The sequence below is a fragment of the Neolamprologus multifasciatus genome, chromosome 15, assembly GCF_963576455.1.
Source record: "Neolamprologus multifasciatus chromosome 15, fNeoMul1.2, whole genome shotgun sequence".
Taxonomy (NCBI): Eukaryota; Metazoa; Chordata; class Actinopteri; order Cichliformes; family Cichlidae; genus Neolamprologus; species Neolamprologus multifasciatus.
In genome coordinates, this window is record NC_140453.1 from 39,607,477 (window position 1) to 39,624,463 (window position 16,987).

Below are 16,987 nucleotides of genomic sequence, written 5' to 3' on the forward strand. Positions count from 1 at the left end.
GTTCAAGACATGTTTTTTTTATTTATTTTTTTTAAAACCACTGTGCTTGGATTCAGTGATTGGTTGGTGTAAATGTTTTAACACTCCATTTGCTGTAACTTAACTAATATCTAATATAAAACATGTAGAACAATGATGTAATTTACCATTTTAGATGTAATTCTGACAGAAATGGAGTGAAATAATACACAAAACAATCTTAAATAACTTGTGGTTGTTAGTAATAACACGTGATGTGAGCAGTGTTTTTGGGAGAACCATTGTAAATCTAACCTTCTACAGAAGGTCTTTGAACTGTTATAATCTGTCCTGCTAGTGGGACATGCTGTTCATGTTCTGACCATCAGGCAGTGTTTTGGTTTAATCTCTAGGACCAGATGGAATTAAATCTTGCAAACTATTAAATTATCATGAAGCTTTAGGAGTGACCCGTAGGTGTTTTCATGTGTACCCAGGGTCTGCCACAAACATCTCAACAGCAGCTGATTGGAGCAGTCATCCTTTTCACAGAGGATTATTTCTGCACTTTCCCTGTCTGACTAATAAAGCACATATGGATTTAGAACAGAGAAAGGCTTTAGGATAACTTCCAACATTGCTGGTTGACAAATTGCACCAGGTGCCTACTTCCCTGCTAACATTTTGCTGCTAGCACTTTGACCATCATCACACAGAAAATTGCAAAATAAATGAAAAACGTGGACCTCTTCCTGATGAAACTTCTTTTACTGCCGTCAACCATGACATCATGAGTTATTTTTAATCCCGAAGATATTCTGATGCTGTTGCAGCGCTGAGGATCCCACAGGGACTAATTTGTCATCAGAGTGTAGATTATTGTAGATCTGGAAAGCCTCCAGAGAAGATTGTGAAATCCTCAGAGACATGGCTGTGCTGCACTTTCATTGGCCATGAATCCAGGTTTGCTCCGTTTTTCTGTAATTACATCAATGCACAACTGAGACACCGTGAGAACTGGGACGGTTTAAGTGTGTGAGTGACAGGCAGACAAGGGAGTTAAGGAGGGAGCAACCTTCCATGGGCTCGCTTAGTTCCACCTTTTCCTTCTATCATTCTTTTCTCTCCATCTTTCCATCCTTTGGTGTTTTATGTCTCTCTGCTAGTGGAAAATGGGAGAAACCCATGTTTCATTCATACCACTGCTGAAGGAAGAGATTTTACTTTGATCTTTTCACCTCTTTGCTCTTTTACTGGTCAGGCTAATCCCAGTAAGCTGCTGAAGAGCTCTGCAGGCACATCACAACCAAACTGAGACTGAGTACTACTTGAGGTCTGAATCAGTCATAATGAAGCCAAACACTGAAATCATTCACCTGTTAACTCTTCCCTGTATCATAGATCACAGCTGTCTGGATCAAGCTTCTAAATTACCAGCAATAAAACTGAGCGTGCAGCGTTAGTTCATGCAGGCTGCAAAGTTGAGCTCAGTTGACTTTGCAGCTAGTAATGCAGTCAGTTGCCTCATATAGGTTGGTGGTGGTTCGGGATGTAGAGCAGGTTATGTAAGGGTCGAGTCCTTAAGTTTGCATGTCTGTGTTACCAGGAAATATACTAATTGTTCCCAATGCATCTGGGTGTGTGTGGGCGTGCCTGTGAGTACATAAGATGTGGTGAAAATACATAACATAAAGCTCTGCATCACCATATTTGGGAGAATGTAACTTCTACTTTAAAAGCTATTTAACATCTGCAAGCTGCTTTGCAACCCACCTTCACCTCCAGCGCCTGACTTCATTCATTGCTGACATACATATCTGTTGTCATTGACTGCTGCTCTCTGGATCTTATGCTTTCCACATACACTCATTGTCCACTTGTGTAAGTATCTCTTGCTGGTACTGGGATGGAAGCCCTTGTGACTTCAAAACTGATTCAGTATTTGATGCCATAGATTCAACAAGGCGATGGGACCAGGGTTCTTGGTCCACACTGACGTTATGGCATCACACAATTGCTGCCAATTTGTCAGCTGCACATCAGTGAATATTGAGTGTGAGACATGCTTCTACATACCTTTGATTGGGAAAGAAAGTGGTTATTTCAGTTACTGTTCCTATCTTATTAGCTTAGAGTACTCTGGCTTTTCTCCCCTGACATCAACTAGGCGTTTTTACCCACAGAACCCTTAAATCACAGTTCTGCCACATTCAGATGCTCACGTTGAACTTCAGATGGTTGTCTTAACCATCTCAGCATGCCTAAATGATGGTTAAATGATGGTTAAATGAGTTGCTGCCAGTTGATTGGCTAATTTGATATTTGCATTAATGAACAGTTGAACAGATATATTTAACAAAGTGACGAGTGAGTGTGTAAGCACAGAAGAGTGGGTAAGTCCCAGAAGAGAGCTGTGCTGTCACATTTAAATTACTTTCAGTTGTCTTTTGACTGTAGTGATCCCAGGTAAGCTTCCACTGTGAACAGTTGTTAATTCTGTCTATCATATTATGTAGAAGGTGAATCTGGTCTCATTTTATACCTTACCTGGGAAGCTGTGCAGAATTCAAAATCTGAAGTTTAAAAATAAAAGGGTAAATATAGGATTTGAAACAGGTGTTAGGTCTGTCACCCTTTTCTTGTTATAGTAACTGAAGTCACCTGCTTGCCTTGGCTTAGAAGTGAACAATCAAAATATATGCTACTGTGTGAGAACCTTCCTCCCTGTGCGTGTGTGTGTTAGTGCATTAGGCCGAGTGCAGTTTGTGTGTATCCCTCCGGCAGATGGAAGCAAAGGGAGTTTGCATTAAGCAGCATTTGTGCTGATGATTGACTTTTAACTGTGAGTCAGCTTTCAGAAGAACAGGATGAGTGAGGGCAAGCGACGTGACAGCATTTCATTTGGTGGGTGGGTGGGTGGGTGTGTGTGTGTGTGTGTGTGTGTGTGTGTGTGTGTGTGTGAGAGAGAGAAAGGGAGAGGGGAGTGCCTTTTGGCATTTAACTTAATTTCCCACCATCTCTCTTCTTGGTTGTGTAATTTATGAATGTAACGCTCACTTATTTGCAACAAGTATAATTTATGACCCCGTAAATCAGGCTATGACAACACAGTCGAGGCTTTCCAATGAAATTAAAGATTTCTCTGTGTGTGTGTGTACCTGACAGATTACACCTTCCCGCTGTTTGCACCTGCTCTCTGCCTCGCATTTTATCTCTTGTACTTTCCCCCAGTTCACACCCTACACAGACACACTTTATTTATTTGTACCCAAAAGTCTATCAGAGTGCTGCATGGCTCTGGTAGATAATTTCATATACATTCAATGGAGCAGGGATCTGTCCTATGAAGGTAGTTCAACATGGCCATTATCTGGCTTCACTCATCCTAAGAAAAACTATAATCTGAAAAAGCTAAGCACATGATACAGACTAAACGTGTGCATGGTGTGAGTGTGTGTGTTGGTAAAAGCACACTATAGAGTGTAAAAACTGCTGTATGATTGTTTGGTCAGTAAGACTGGAAAAGCACTGTATAGCTTGCAGAATTGTATTTATTTAAAATTCAAGTCTATTTAAAGGGAGAAAAGCATGCCGTGTATGGTTGCAGAATTCTCCTCGCTCTTATTTGTCAGTAATTACAATGAAATTAGATGTCAAGGGGCTCCTCCTTTTAGCGTGTAGTTGTATTCTTTCAGCTGAAGTCTCATTGGTGTGAAGTGGTGTTGAGACAGTCTCTTTTTACTTGCTGAGCTCCACAGGCTTTTCCTGGAGTGGACATTATGTTTCAGAGAAGTGCGCTGGGGGGTGGGGCTGTGTGTTGATCTCTTATCTTGAGCATAACCTGCTCTAGAGAAGAGCAAGTCTTCAAATACGCAATCCATATGGCTTAATGGTGACCGCGAGGCAGTCCACTAACACCTGTAGTATCGGCCCAAAAAGGGAATTATAAAAAAAAAATATGTAGCACCACAGAGCACTGAGGGGCAGACCGTTTTTGTAGACCAAACTGGTCTACAAATATGGGCTTTTTCCATAGGGTTCTGGATACTGGAGGCCATAAGCTCCCCTCCATTTAACAGTTTGGTGTTCGTCTTTTCATTGTCACTTTTCTAACCTGTAACTATTGTGCTTTTTAAAACCTTTTAATGCAATATCAGCTTACTCCCCCAGTAAGCTCTGCTACACAGCATACTGAGTCTGTGCTTACATCCTAATGGAGTCATTGCTACAATCTGCATAGTAGCCCAGGGCACAAAGTAGAAAATCTGATGGTTGAAATCAGAGAAAAGGTCTCAAAATGTCTTCTTTTTCTTATCAGTTCACTGTGTTTTTGTTTTTTTGTTTAATTATAGTGCACCATTTAAATATTGTTTGGTCTTACCTTCTAGTTAAGGTTCTAAAAAGGTGTTAAAGTATTAGTTTTTATTTTTCAAACTAGGTCATGATAGTTTTTCCTATTGTGTTCTTTTTTTATATTCTTGTAAACTGAATGGTTTACCTGCAGCGATCTTTGCACAGAATCTCAGCTATAGCAAATTAAAAATGGCCTCCTTTACATTGCACTTGATTTCATTTCCACATGCAGGCACACAGAAGTGCGCACATGGCTTAAACGGTTCATTTCTTGTTTCCCTGTTCTTCTGCTGCTGCCTTCTGCTGACACCTAGTGGCTAAACATGAGTCTGCAACCAATGTCTGTGCTGAACACAGTATTAAGGTCACATTTTAAGATTTTAGGTGAGGGAAAAAAGCCACAGTGAGAGTTTTGATATTTCTGTCTCTGACAGGCACACCTGGCTCTGTGCAGCAGGCTTTCACATCAGGCAGTCTCTGTGTGTGTGTGTGTGTGTGTGTGTGTGTGTGTGTGTGTGTGTGTGTGTGTGTGTTTTTAATGCGCACAGATTTTAACGAAGTTGGGTGAAGTTGCGAAGTTGGCTGAACAGCATGGTTATTGCACCGAGGAAAATTTGTTATCATATGACATGACCCATTCTGTAATATACTTACATATCTATATTATTGCTAATATATATTGTAATATATCTATATCATGGCTAAAGCACTTCTGGATGGATGCAAACTGCATTTCGTTGCCCTGTACCTGTGACATGTGCAATGACAATAAAGTTGAATTCTATTCTATTCTACTCTATTTTACTCTATTCTACATGTGTTATGTAATGATGTGAGTAATTGCCCGCTGGTCACCATGGTCAATATGTGCATCAAACTCATTCATAGCATTTTATCCTGTTTTTTTTTTTTTTTCTCCACAGCTAACTGTTCATTGTGTTAAAAAAAACAACAAAAAAAACCAGCACACATTATTTGATTGTAGGCTCAAAGAGGCTCAAATAAAAAAATATATATATTTTTTTTATTTGGAGAAATTTAACCAAGACAACAGAAGCGATTGAAAGATGGTGCAATTTTAAAAAAAAAAGAAAAAAAAATCATTTTCCTGCATCTCTTTTGCTCCTCCAGGCAGCTTCAGGAGGCACAGAAACAGAAGGAGATGGAGAGGGAGCGCCAGGAGCGAGAACGTCAGGAGAGAGAGCGTCAGGAGCGTGAGCACCAAGAGAGGGAGCGCCTGGAGCAAGAGATGCTGGAGCGTCAGGAGCGCGAACGTCAGGAACGGGAGCATCAGGAGAGGGAGGCGCAGGCAGAGAAAGAGCGACTTGAGCGGGAGCGCCAGGAGCAGCAGGAGCGTGCCGAGCGTGAACTGATGGAGAGAGAGAAGGTGGAGAGAGAGCGGCTGGAGAAGGAGCAGCAGGAGCAGTTGGATAGAGAGCAGCAGGACTGGGAGAGAGGGAGACGCATCTCCAACGCTGGTGAGTAATCCACTTTGTGTTTTCTGCTGCTGCGCAGACTTGTTTCATTTTACTAATTTTACTACTACAATATTACTAATGTGACTGTTTTCTGTCCAAGGAGCAGTTTGTCTCAGGCTCACAGTAAATATAGACTAGTCGATGACGAGCGTTATCTTTCAGTTATCTCTCCAAAGTACATTTTAAAATGGTCATTTTTGTTATTTGAACATTTAGTGAAGTTTTTGTGTCAGTTTCATACAGTGTCATTATTGTGTTAATATTTAACAGTTTATTTATACGTGTGGCGGTTTTCAGTTGGTATAAAACAAAATTCCCTAAAAATGGTACATGATCTGAATGATGATGTGATATTTAGACTTGTTATACTTTAACCACAGTGCATTTTTTTTTTTTTTTTTTTTGGGGGGGGGGGGGGGGGTGTTTTTGTTTTTTGTCTTTTTATCCATCCATCCCAATTTGAAAAAACTCAGTTTTCCAGCAGCAAGCAGTGCATGCTTTTGCATTGCACTGTGGGTGAATCAAGTCCATTAGCAGTGCACTCAAATATCCAGGAGTTAATCCCTTTTAACTCCTTTTCCTCCGTTTAAGAGAATTTAAGAGAGTCTCCTTCTGATTGGCTGCAGCTTGCAAACAAAATTTGAGCCAGTTGGGAGGGGCCTCTGTGCTCACAGGAAGCATTGTGTGTTTGAGATGACCATGTTGGGATGCCTACTCGCATTGATGTCATAAAGCATCAAGGCTAGAAACATCAGTCTGAAGCCTGAGCACTTGGCTCACAAGGAATTTGCACACATATGCTGACCTCATTACTGGACCCTTTTGCTATCTTTAATATGAACATCCACTTCTGGAACAGTACACATATGACTGAAAGTAAGGAAAAGCAGAATTGGTCCATTTCTCGGAAGTAGCAGTTGATAATTTTCCAGTAGAAACGCTCCGAATGTTCCAAAACAGGTTACTAGATGCAGTACTTGAAATACAGGAAATGTATTGAAGAATGAAGAGAAGCGTTCTGTTTTAACATTTTCATCTAGTCTCATTGGTGCTGAGTTACAGTAATCTCATCTGCCAGGCGCCGTGAACAGATTGCTGAGGCATCGGGGAGACAGAGTCCATCCACATGAATGCAACAGTTAGCGTGTTATGTTAGAAAGTGTGCTGCCAGCTCATACACAAATTAAAATTCTACAGTTTATAAACTGTGAGACTTATCTTCATCAGCGAGGCAGGAAAATAATTTTGAACAAACACATCACCTCAGTCAAGCATAGAAAATGAGTGCAAATATTTGCCGTCAAGTGTAATTACTGCTTAAATTGAGCAGCAGGGTAGAGGTGTAGGTAGACGCCACCCTAGTGTTGTATGCGTTCTAAACTGGAGCTGCTTGGTTGTTAGATAAGAATGAAATTTCCTATAATCCAACTCTGGGTCAGTGGGGAAGGCTGTGTTGGATGGCATGCTTCAGTGCCACGCTTGGCCAATTACCATATGCATGCATAAGCACACACACAGAGGCAGGCAGAGTTCAGTGGCCTGACTCAGAGCCTAAAAATACATCATCATGTAGAATGCTGGTGAAACCCTCCTGGGGTTGGATGTTTGTGTTGGTGTGTGCATATGTGCATGTAAAAGCCCTACATGTCATGCAGAATAACACTAAGAAACAGAGTGCAGTGATTGCTGTTTACAAGATCTGAAGTACCACTGCAGTGACTGTGAGGGAGCTGCTAGGATGCTATCTCACAATCAAATCAGAATCTAACAGGAACTTGGGCTGATTGTGTGATTGTAGCTGTAACTTGTGTGATTGCTGTGTTGTATGATTTTTTTTTTCTAAATTCTTCTTTTTAGAAACAAGTTTGCCAATTTATGAGATGGCGGTAGAACCATATTTTTTCAGCAAAAAAAGTTGTTTTTTTAAACTATGTCAAATTAAGAAATTAAATTAAACTTAATATCGAAAATATATAGTATTTACAGTAACTCTCTATAAAAAATAGTCCTCTGAAAATGGGCTCACAGAACTTTTAGACAGTGGACCTGGGTGCCTTGTGAGAGGCAATGACAGATTTAATTAGGTGTCCCTTCACGTTTTGAAAGATAAATTCTGTTTCAGTAGAGCCCTTCATCTCACAGTCACAACATTCCTTGCTCCAACTCTACATGCACATATACCTCTTTGCAGATTCTGCAACCCTGACCCCACTGAGACTTAGTAGTGTTGGGCTTCGTGGCCCTCCCCGTATTTGAACCTCTGCAGGAGGTTGATTTAAAACATCTGTTTGAAAACAGTATTGCTGCTAGCTTTAGCATCTGCTAAACATGTCAGTAACATTCATGCACTTTCAATGTACTCTTCGTGGACTCTGGTTTTCCCAAGGGCAGACCAGGGTATTGCTGAAACCCAATGGATGTCGCATTTGATTGTGGAGGCAGTTGCTCTTGGTTATATAAATTGGGGGTTGCAGGCACCAGTCTACTAACTATACTAGTATTCTGGCAACCAGTGCACTCATGGCCTTGGAAAATGTAGCAAAAGCAACACTTAACTACAAGCTCGGGGTCCTCACTTGGATAGGAATTGGTAGTGATGAGCATTTCTGGCAATACAAAAGTCTGAGAATTTGAAGTTACTTGTGTAATCCAGGTTCTCAGAGTAGCATGAGTGAGAATTCTCACCAGGTAGCTGTGCTCATTGAAGTGAAGCAAGATGAGGGGCTTATCTCGAATAATAACTCTAGCACAACTCTAGGTGGGTTATTCTGCCCAACGTGGTCGTTGCAATCACCGGCCAATGAGGAAGGCCCTTCCCATGATACTTTCACTCGTACTACTCTGAGAACCGAGGTTACGCAAGTAATGGTGCTAATATGAACATCTAACATCTGCAATAAAAACAATCACAAAATTATCTTTTGTCAATATTCCCTTCCACAGTATTACTCTGAGCAAAAACCTAAAATCCACTCGCAAGACTTAGGGGGAAAAGGTGTGGAATTGCAGCATGTGTAAAGTAAAGTAGAGCAGAAGGTGATCTAAAGATTACACCATCCACAAACATTGAAAACATATGGCAGGCACAGAGAACACAGTCTAGGCTATGCTAAGCACTAGAGGTGCAAAATCAAAGTAATTAGACAGGGTGGGACCAAGCTAAGATGCATAATGAACAAGAGAGGGAATTTAATGTGAATTCATTCCATACTGTTCCTTTTAGACATGAAGATGTGCCTCTACACCCATTAAAACAATATGAGGTGTGATCAAAAAGTTCAAAATATTTAAAAACATTTAAAAATCAAAAACCTTACTTGATTTAAATATGCCTGATGTTCCATTCATAATGGGGTTTTTTTATTGCTGCAATTTTTAGATCAGTCTATAGTAGGCCCATTGAGTCCAGTCATACTTCTGCCTTGTTTTTTGTTTTTGTTTTTTTTTTGGGGGGGGGGGGACGTGCTTCTTCTCTCAACAACACAAATGAATGTTGGTGAGAAAAAATAAACTAAGCATACTTGTGGTCTGGTTCTTCATCAAAATGTTATATTTTCTTAACTTTCTAAAGTAAAAGAGGTAAAAGCGGCCTCAGGCTCAATTTGACTCTTGTTTTCTTTACATTTTAATGTGTTATCCCTTTCTTGTTCTTAAAACATCAGTTTAAAAAATATTGGACACCAATTACAATATGGGCATCCCATCTACTAGTAAAGACTCTGATTTGGACATATAAGCTATGCATCTGTATACTACAAACTGGAAGATCTCCAGGCCGAGGAATTGGGTTCAGAATGTTGTCTTTCAAATGAGAAAGATGGGTCTGTTATTATGTAGGTATGACGATACTGCATACTCATTACAATAACTATCAACAGCGCAGCCTGACTCTTCCTAAAATGTGAAAGGTGCATATGTGAAGGCAGCTTTACAGATTGGAGTATCATGCTTTACAGAATCATTCTTCATGCAACTATCATACTGCTCCAAAGTACGATTATCCATATAACTTTCATCACCTTATCCCGGACAAGCCCCCAGTTTTGTTAATCTTATTAATGTTGTTGTATTCATGCATGATTATTGCAATTACATTTGAGGAAATTTTCATTGTTTAATGTCTAGAATTAATTCATCTGGACCTGTTTGTGCTGCTGTTGAATAGTCTTTATGACATTGGTATGTTCGTCTATACTTTGGATTTGTTATGTGAAATATCAGAGTGAGATGAGTGGTAAGCTGTCATTTGATTGTCGTCCTCAGTACATTCATTCTTTCCCTCTTCTTTCAGTGAGCAGAAGTCTGAAAGCTTTCTATCTCTGCCTGTGTCCTCAGTACTAACACCTGTTTACTAACACAGTAGCATCACCTTAGCCTAAGAACGTACACACAAGCTGGAGGAAAACTTTAGTTTAGCTCTGTGCTGGTTTTTTCTGCTTCATCTGCCCCCTTCTCTTTTTTCCTCCCTCCCTTCTTCCGTCTATCTTTCCTCACCTGCTGTCTTTCCCTTCTGTGTGCACGACGGCTGATTCCTTCCTGCCTTCTTTCCTTCGTTCTGTCCGCTTCTGTCCTGTCTTGTCCTCAACCTCGGTTTTGTCCAATTCGCACGTCCAGCTTTCGAAAGCACATTGTGCACCCCCACACCTCAGGAGTACGGCAGGACCCCCTCCACGCCCATATCTCCATCCACGCCCACTTACCCATCTCCTGGGACCCAGTCGCCATCCTCCACTACAACCCCCCCAACCCCCCCACTCAGGCACTCGGCCTCCCGGTTTGCCACCTCACTCGGTTCTGCCTTCCATCCTGTCCTGCCTCACTACGCCACAGTTCCACGGCGACAGCAGGCATTTCCCCAAGCCCCACCGCCTGCCCCTGCTCCAACTCCTCCTCCACCCAAGTCTGTGGTGTGGTCAGCGTGCAATTTTACTCCATTGCCTCCCTCACCTCCGGTCATGATAAGCAGCCCCCCGGGGAAGGCCACCGGTCCAAGGCCACTGATCCCGATTGCCGCACCATCCCCTCTCACCCAAAAGCCTCCCTCGCCATCCCCCAATGGGCCACCCATGTTTCCCGCACCTTCTCCTGTGACCATCCCACACGGCCACACCCCCCTCAGCATTACCTGCCCAACACCACCTCCCCCGCCTACCCCACCCCCTCTCCCCTCGCCCATAGCTCCCCCTCCGTCTTCCTCCTCAGTCTCGTCTCCCCCCTCCTCATCCCAGGCTCCTGGTGTGCCCTCTCCCTCCACAGCGCCCCCTGCTGCTGCAGCTGCTGCTGCCACCTCTGCCTCTGCTGAACACCTCTCCCTCCCTGTGGGCCTGGGTCTGTCGGGGCCAGGGGAGCTGGACACAGCCGCAGGCTCAGAGCCCCAATCGGCTCAGGGGGATTTCTCCTGTCAGCCCCAGCCCCAGGGTAAGGCCTCCAGTCTGGATTCTGCTCTCTCTTTCTCACTGCTTTTCTCCCCTCTGTCTTTCACTGCTTGCAACTCACACTCTAACAGGGGTTAGTTGTTACATTGTCACTGATCTGGCCACAACACAAAGTAAGTCCTGTGACACAGACTGATCTAGGAGTTTTCTTTAGAAAAATTGTGCCTTTCCTGGTTGCTGTAACTCAACTCAGTCTGGTTACAATTTCTAATATTAAAATATTCACTATGGTAACTTTTGTGGGATATCAATGTGTAACAGCTATTGTTTTCCAACTTGTCTAGCTTCTTTGTCAGTCTCACAAAGCCTGTGTATGTCCTCGTGCTGGCTGGCTGTTCATTGGATATGAAATGTGTTGTCGTTCAGCATGGCATGTCTGTGTCTTTGACAGACCTGCGTAAAACTCTTGCTTTCTTCATCTCTTGCCTGATTTGTTTTTCTTCATTCTCAGACAAGCTTCACACACATTTGACCTTTCACTCTCCATAATTTGATTTTTTTACTTTGGGTCTGGAAGCCAATTTCTAAGCAGGCACAGCTGGAAGCTCACTCGACTTGATCAGTGGAACATCGACTGTGCTGTTCAAATCTTATCTACATAAACTTGTTCTGTAATATTAGGAATGCACCAAACATTAAGAGAGAAGCTAATAGAAAAACTGTCATTGATTTAGAGGGTAATGTCGAAAAGTCCAAAGAAAAGAAAAACTGGTGTCACTTTGAAATGCAGCTGTTAGCTTCCTCTTAACTATGTTAATTGTCCCACTAGTTATGGGCGTGCTCCTTCTGACACAAGGTGCAGCAAACACAGAACCTTTGATATACCTGATCTAATTTTTTTGAGACAGGCTCTGATTGGTGCACCTGTAGGGAATATGCTTAAAAGTAAAGATGGGCAAAGGAGCTGATTTACTGATTACTTTACTCAGTGTAAAGTAACAACAAATATTTCACAGAGTTCATCACAATGATTGGGCGAAAGAGGCTGGATTACTTGTATCATACCATAGGTTCCGCACAAACTATCCCACATAAAGCAAACATCTGGTTGTTTGAGACTCATTTATGAATTAATGCTTCTCCCCAAGTTCCTTTTCATAATTGTCTTTTGGTTATTATGCATTGGTGTGTACATGCATGCTTGTATGTGTATGTGTGTCATTGCACCAAAATGTTTGTTTAATTGAATGTTTAGTGTGGCTTGCATGTCTTAGTTCTGTTTATTGGAATGTTAAATGGTCCAAATTGGGTTTTCAGTAAACTATGAAAAGCAACTGTGATATCTGACTTACACCTTTGGCACGCTGCCTTCCTTTAAATGTAAATCCAGTCATTAATTCCACATTTTAATAAAATTAATTTGCTCTAGTATGATGTTGCATGCCATCATTCCTTTTATATGTTGAAAAGTAGGGAAATACTGGCAACAAATCCTGCAGTTTGGTTCCAGTAATGCAGTTCAAATTAATAATTGATCTGAAAACCTGTGGCTAGCACGTAGCCAGCAGGGTCAAAATGAAATATGACAGTTAAATGTCAGCCACAGATATACAAACATAAGTCAGTATCATATTTAAGAAAATAGAACTACTTTGCCTATTTGGGGTTTTTTTCCCCCTCAAAAGTGATAGTTCAGTCTACATCCTAATCCATTTTCAATACACTTTCTCATCATTTAACAGTCAACTTAACTATCCAGTGTCAGATTAAAGACAACATGAAAATAGGGGTTTTCCTCCTGTTTTTTCGTGTGCTTCCCCAAAGAGCTTTTGGCCTTCCCCCTTTCAAAAAAAAAAAAAAAGGAATTTGATTTGCTTAAGCATAAAACAGGAAAAGTAGAAGTAACACAGAATCATTGCTTTAACAATTGACCCTGTGCACGAGAAAATGCTAACTTTCTGGTTTGAGACCGGATGTGGGGTTGTACATTTCCGGTAGCTTTACTTTGCGGTCAATCGCTACTGCGAAGATATACTCCAAAATTGATGTCCAAAACTCGAAAACGGAACGATCGCGTTAAGTTACAAAGAGGAGAAGGTGGGAACACTCACCACTGTTGTGTCATAAAAATCTAATGATCAATTTTGACGTTTAAAGAGTTTAGATCGATCAGTTGTTTACATCACTCAACACAAGCAGAACTGCATCACTGCAGCAGAAGACACATTGTCCACATTCAGAAGCACATCTCTGTATAGTGACTGGTCTCATGATTTAAACAGGCAAATGTTCAGCATTCAAACTACAGGTGAACAATAGTCAAACCAGATGTTTTCCCGTTATGTTGATATCAGCTAGTCAAGTACACACCTACACAGCATGTTAACAAACCGTGAAAAAAAAGCCACACAAAAAATTAATGATTGCTGGTAACGGTTTCTATACATTAGTATTTACGAAGGGTATGTTGTGACTTACCTTCAAAATTACAGCGGTCCCTCGCTACAACGCGGTTCACCTTTCACCTGCTGTTTCGCAGATTTTTCAGTGCAAGTTTGCATGCTTTTTTACGTCCTGCGTCCTGATCGCTGCAGACGATCTCCTCCGTCTCTCCTGTACAGTACAGAATCGCTGCATCTATCGCTAGCAGTGTGACTCTGAAGTGCAGTGCTGTATGTCCACGATGTACACGAAACGTTTTGCACCATCAAAAAATAAAATTGGCTACTTGATTTCACCTATCGCTGGTTATTTTTAGAACATAACACCCGCGATAAACGAGGGACAGCTGAGAAATATAACATTTGAATCCATTTTCTCTTTTCCCCTGAGGCGTGGGGGAAAATATCGACAAGTCGATGAACATCATTTACAGATATATTGGGTAAATGCCCGAGACATCTATAGAAATGTAAATCGCCGCTTTATTTATTTATTTGCTTAACTTGTTTTGGACCGTAAACAGGGCGCGAATAGGACACCGGAAACAAAGCTCCCCACAGGAGTTTCCGCACCGGAAGTAGCATATGCTAACGTGCACATAGTCAATATGGAATGTAATCATGCTATTTTGTGTGGTCCCACCCCAGAGATCCATCTAATCGCTGGAGTGTGATCAGTTTTAATGCAAACATCCTGCCGTCCGCAGGTTTGTGTCTGGAATTGTTCTGAAAAATGTCTTTCTGTCTTCACCCATCCCCCACTGCTCCTTATTCTACCCCTGTCCCTAACAGACGTGGGACAGACTCCAGGGCTGACCACCCCCACCCCTCCCCCACCTCCACCTCTGCCACCCGGCTCCACTGTGACCTCTGCGGCTGCTACCCCGGCTGTCACCCCCACCACCCCCGGCGGCCACCCTCCACCCCCGCCACCTCCTCCACTCCCTCCGACACTGACTCCAGGCGGGACGCCACCTCCTCCGCCGGGTCCCCCTCCCCCTCCCGGAGCTCCACCACCACCCCCAGCACCACCTCTTCCCACCGGACTGTTCTCTCCTGCAGAGGACCGCCCTCTCTCAGGCCTGGCTGCTGCCCTCGCTGGAGCCAAGCTGCGCAAAGTGCCAAGGGTGAGCGCTTGATTTGTTAATGGACCAATGGAAAGCTCAACTAACACGTCTTCATAAGTGAACCATTTAGGATACAGTGTATAAGTATTAGGAAGGCAACTGGTTGCATATGCATGCACTTCGGTCACCCCCAATCATCATACACGATCTCACAGTCACTAAAACATTATCCAAACACACCATGTTCACGCATGATCTCTCTCTCTCTCTCTCACACACACACACACACACACACACACACACACACACACACACACACACACACACACACACACACACACACACACACACACACACACACCATCTGTCACATCTCATTAGGGCTCACAGGAGGATTTCATGTAATGCTCACTGTCTGCCAATGACTACATGGCTACTTGTGTTTTAAGTAAAATATGAATCATACTTTAAAAAACAGCTTTTCTGATATAAAATGAGTGTTAAAAACATCAATCCTTTTTCATTTATTCTATTTGTTTCCCAAACACTGTAAATACCTTCAATGTGTTTTTGCTTGTGGCCCTTCAGAGTGATGATGCAGGGGCAGCTCTGGCAGCAGCCATGATGGGTGCCACAGGGGCTAAATCAGAGACCAGAGGTAACGGGCCCCTTCCTGGAGGAGGGGGTCTTATGGAGGAGATGAGCGCCCTATTGGCCAGGAGGTACACTCGCACGATCATCCAAAACCAGATTTGTCTGTTCACCATGCAAATTTTGTCCTAATTTCTGAAAATAGGCAATTAGTGGTTTTAAATTTGGAAATGAGACTTGATATCGATCAGTGTTTAAGCCCTCCTCACTGTGCCTGGGCTTTTTACATCTTACAGGAGAAGAATTGCGGAGAAGGGCTCGTCACCTGAACCTGACCAGAGATCAGTAAGTAACACCAGAACCATCGTCTAAGCCCCTGTCATGCTATGGTTCTGTGTTTGACTTTGTTTCAAAATGTCATTATTGCTATCGTCAGACGATAGCTCCTCAGTGTGCTTCGGTTATTTCAGAGTATTTTCACTCCTTGATCACTGAGTGCTTTCGATATGAAAGTCTGTACGTCTTTAGAGGATGTCATGTTCTACATACCTGTCTGTTACTATTGACATATGTCATAAAATTTCTAGTACTTACCTAAATTGCAGAAAATAGAGTGTTTTGAGTTGTGGATATATTAATAAAGATATAAACCAATCACTATTTAAATAGCACTTGACATGGTTGAATTCTATCTGTTGAACATTTTCCATACTATTTTCTATTCTTAGAGTATAATATTAATTACTTATACATGATTCTATGGAGAAAATCTAGCCTTTTAGGGGTTTTTTTTGTTGTTGTTGTTGTTGTTTTTTTAAGCTTCTGCATATAGCAACAGCCACGTTCTATCTTTCCCAACTTGTGCCTCTAGATATGTGGTCAGTTTTTAGGGGAGCGTTTTTTTGTCAGTTGACAACATTTAATTTCTGCACACTGTTATTTTGTCTTGATCTCAAAGGTTTTTGGTTTAATATAAAAGGAATAATTCAATTCAATTCAGTTTTATTTATACAGCACCAAATCACAACAACAGTTGCCTCAATGCGCTTTATATTGTAAGGTAGACCCTACAATAATACACAGAGAGAAAAACCCAACAATCATGTGACGACACCCCCCCCCCCCATGAGCAAGCACTTTGGCAACAGTGGGAAGGAATACTCCCTTTCAACAGGAAGAAATCTCCAGCAGAACCAGTGCTCAGGGAGGGGCAACTATCTGCCGCGATTGGTTGGGGTGAAAGAAGGAAGACAGGATAAAATTCTGAGTTTCTGTGTTGGTGTTACAGATGAAATTTGTTTAAAAGATGTCTGTGATTCTGTGCAGACACTCCATAACAAGACCCGTTCTTGATCCTTATTGTGACTCATTAAACCTTGTTTCTGTATGCCCAATAGGAGGAGGGTGAGATAAATACGACCCCTAAAGTGTCAGCTTGTAGCACACCAGGTGAGTGTTAACTGAAGACAACAGTATTAGCAGTTAACAAACATCTTCCTGAAACTGGTGACAAGGTTTACAGCTAGCTTTAATCTAGTTAGGTTATAGGCATACTGATCTTAATGTCGGTTCATGTTTGGTTTCAGTATTTCTTATATTTTGTTTTCTGTTTTCCAGACATGCCCAGGAAGCCATGGGAAAGAACAAACACCATGAATGGTAGCAAATCTCCAGTTATTGGAAGGTACAGTGTCTTCCTGCGTCTCCATTTGAAATGTTTGTTT

The 16,987-nt window shown here is 42.0% G+C and overlaps 1 protein-coding gene across 2 annotated transcripts in view; it reads left to right on the top strand.

The window, feature by feature from the left end:
- enah (ENAH actin regulator) overlaps positions 1-16,987 on the top strand; it is a 104,146-nt gene that overhangs the window by 77,654 nt on the left and 9,505 nt on the right. For both annotated transcript variants that reach the window (XM_085134320.1, XM_085134321.1), the window contains exons 5-11: positions 5,443-5,789; positions 10,404-11,207; positions 14,398-14,732; positions 15,261-15,394; positions 15,560-15,608; positions 16,661-16,712; positions 16,881-16,947. In XM_085134320.1, the coding sequence (XP_084990446.1) occupies positions 5,443-5,789; positions 10,404-11,207; positions 14,398-14,732; positions 15,261-15,394; positions 15,560-15,608; positions 16,661-16,712; positions 16,881-16,947 (1,788 nt within the window). The remainder of the gene's footprint in view (positions 1-5,442; positions 5,790-10,403; positions 11,208-14,397; positions 14,733-15,260; positions 15,395-15,559; positions 15,609-16,660; positions 16,713-16,880; positions 16,948-16,987) is intronic.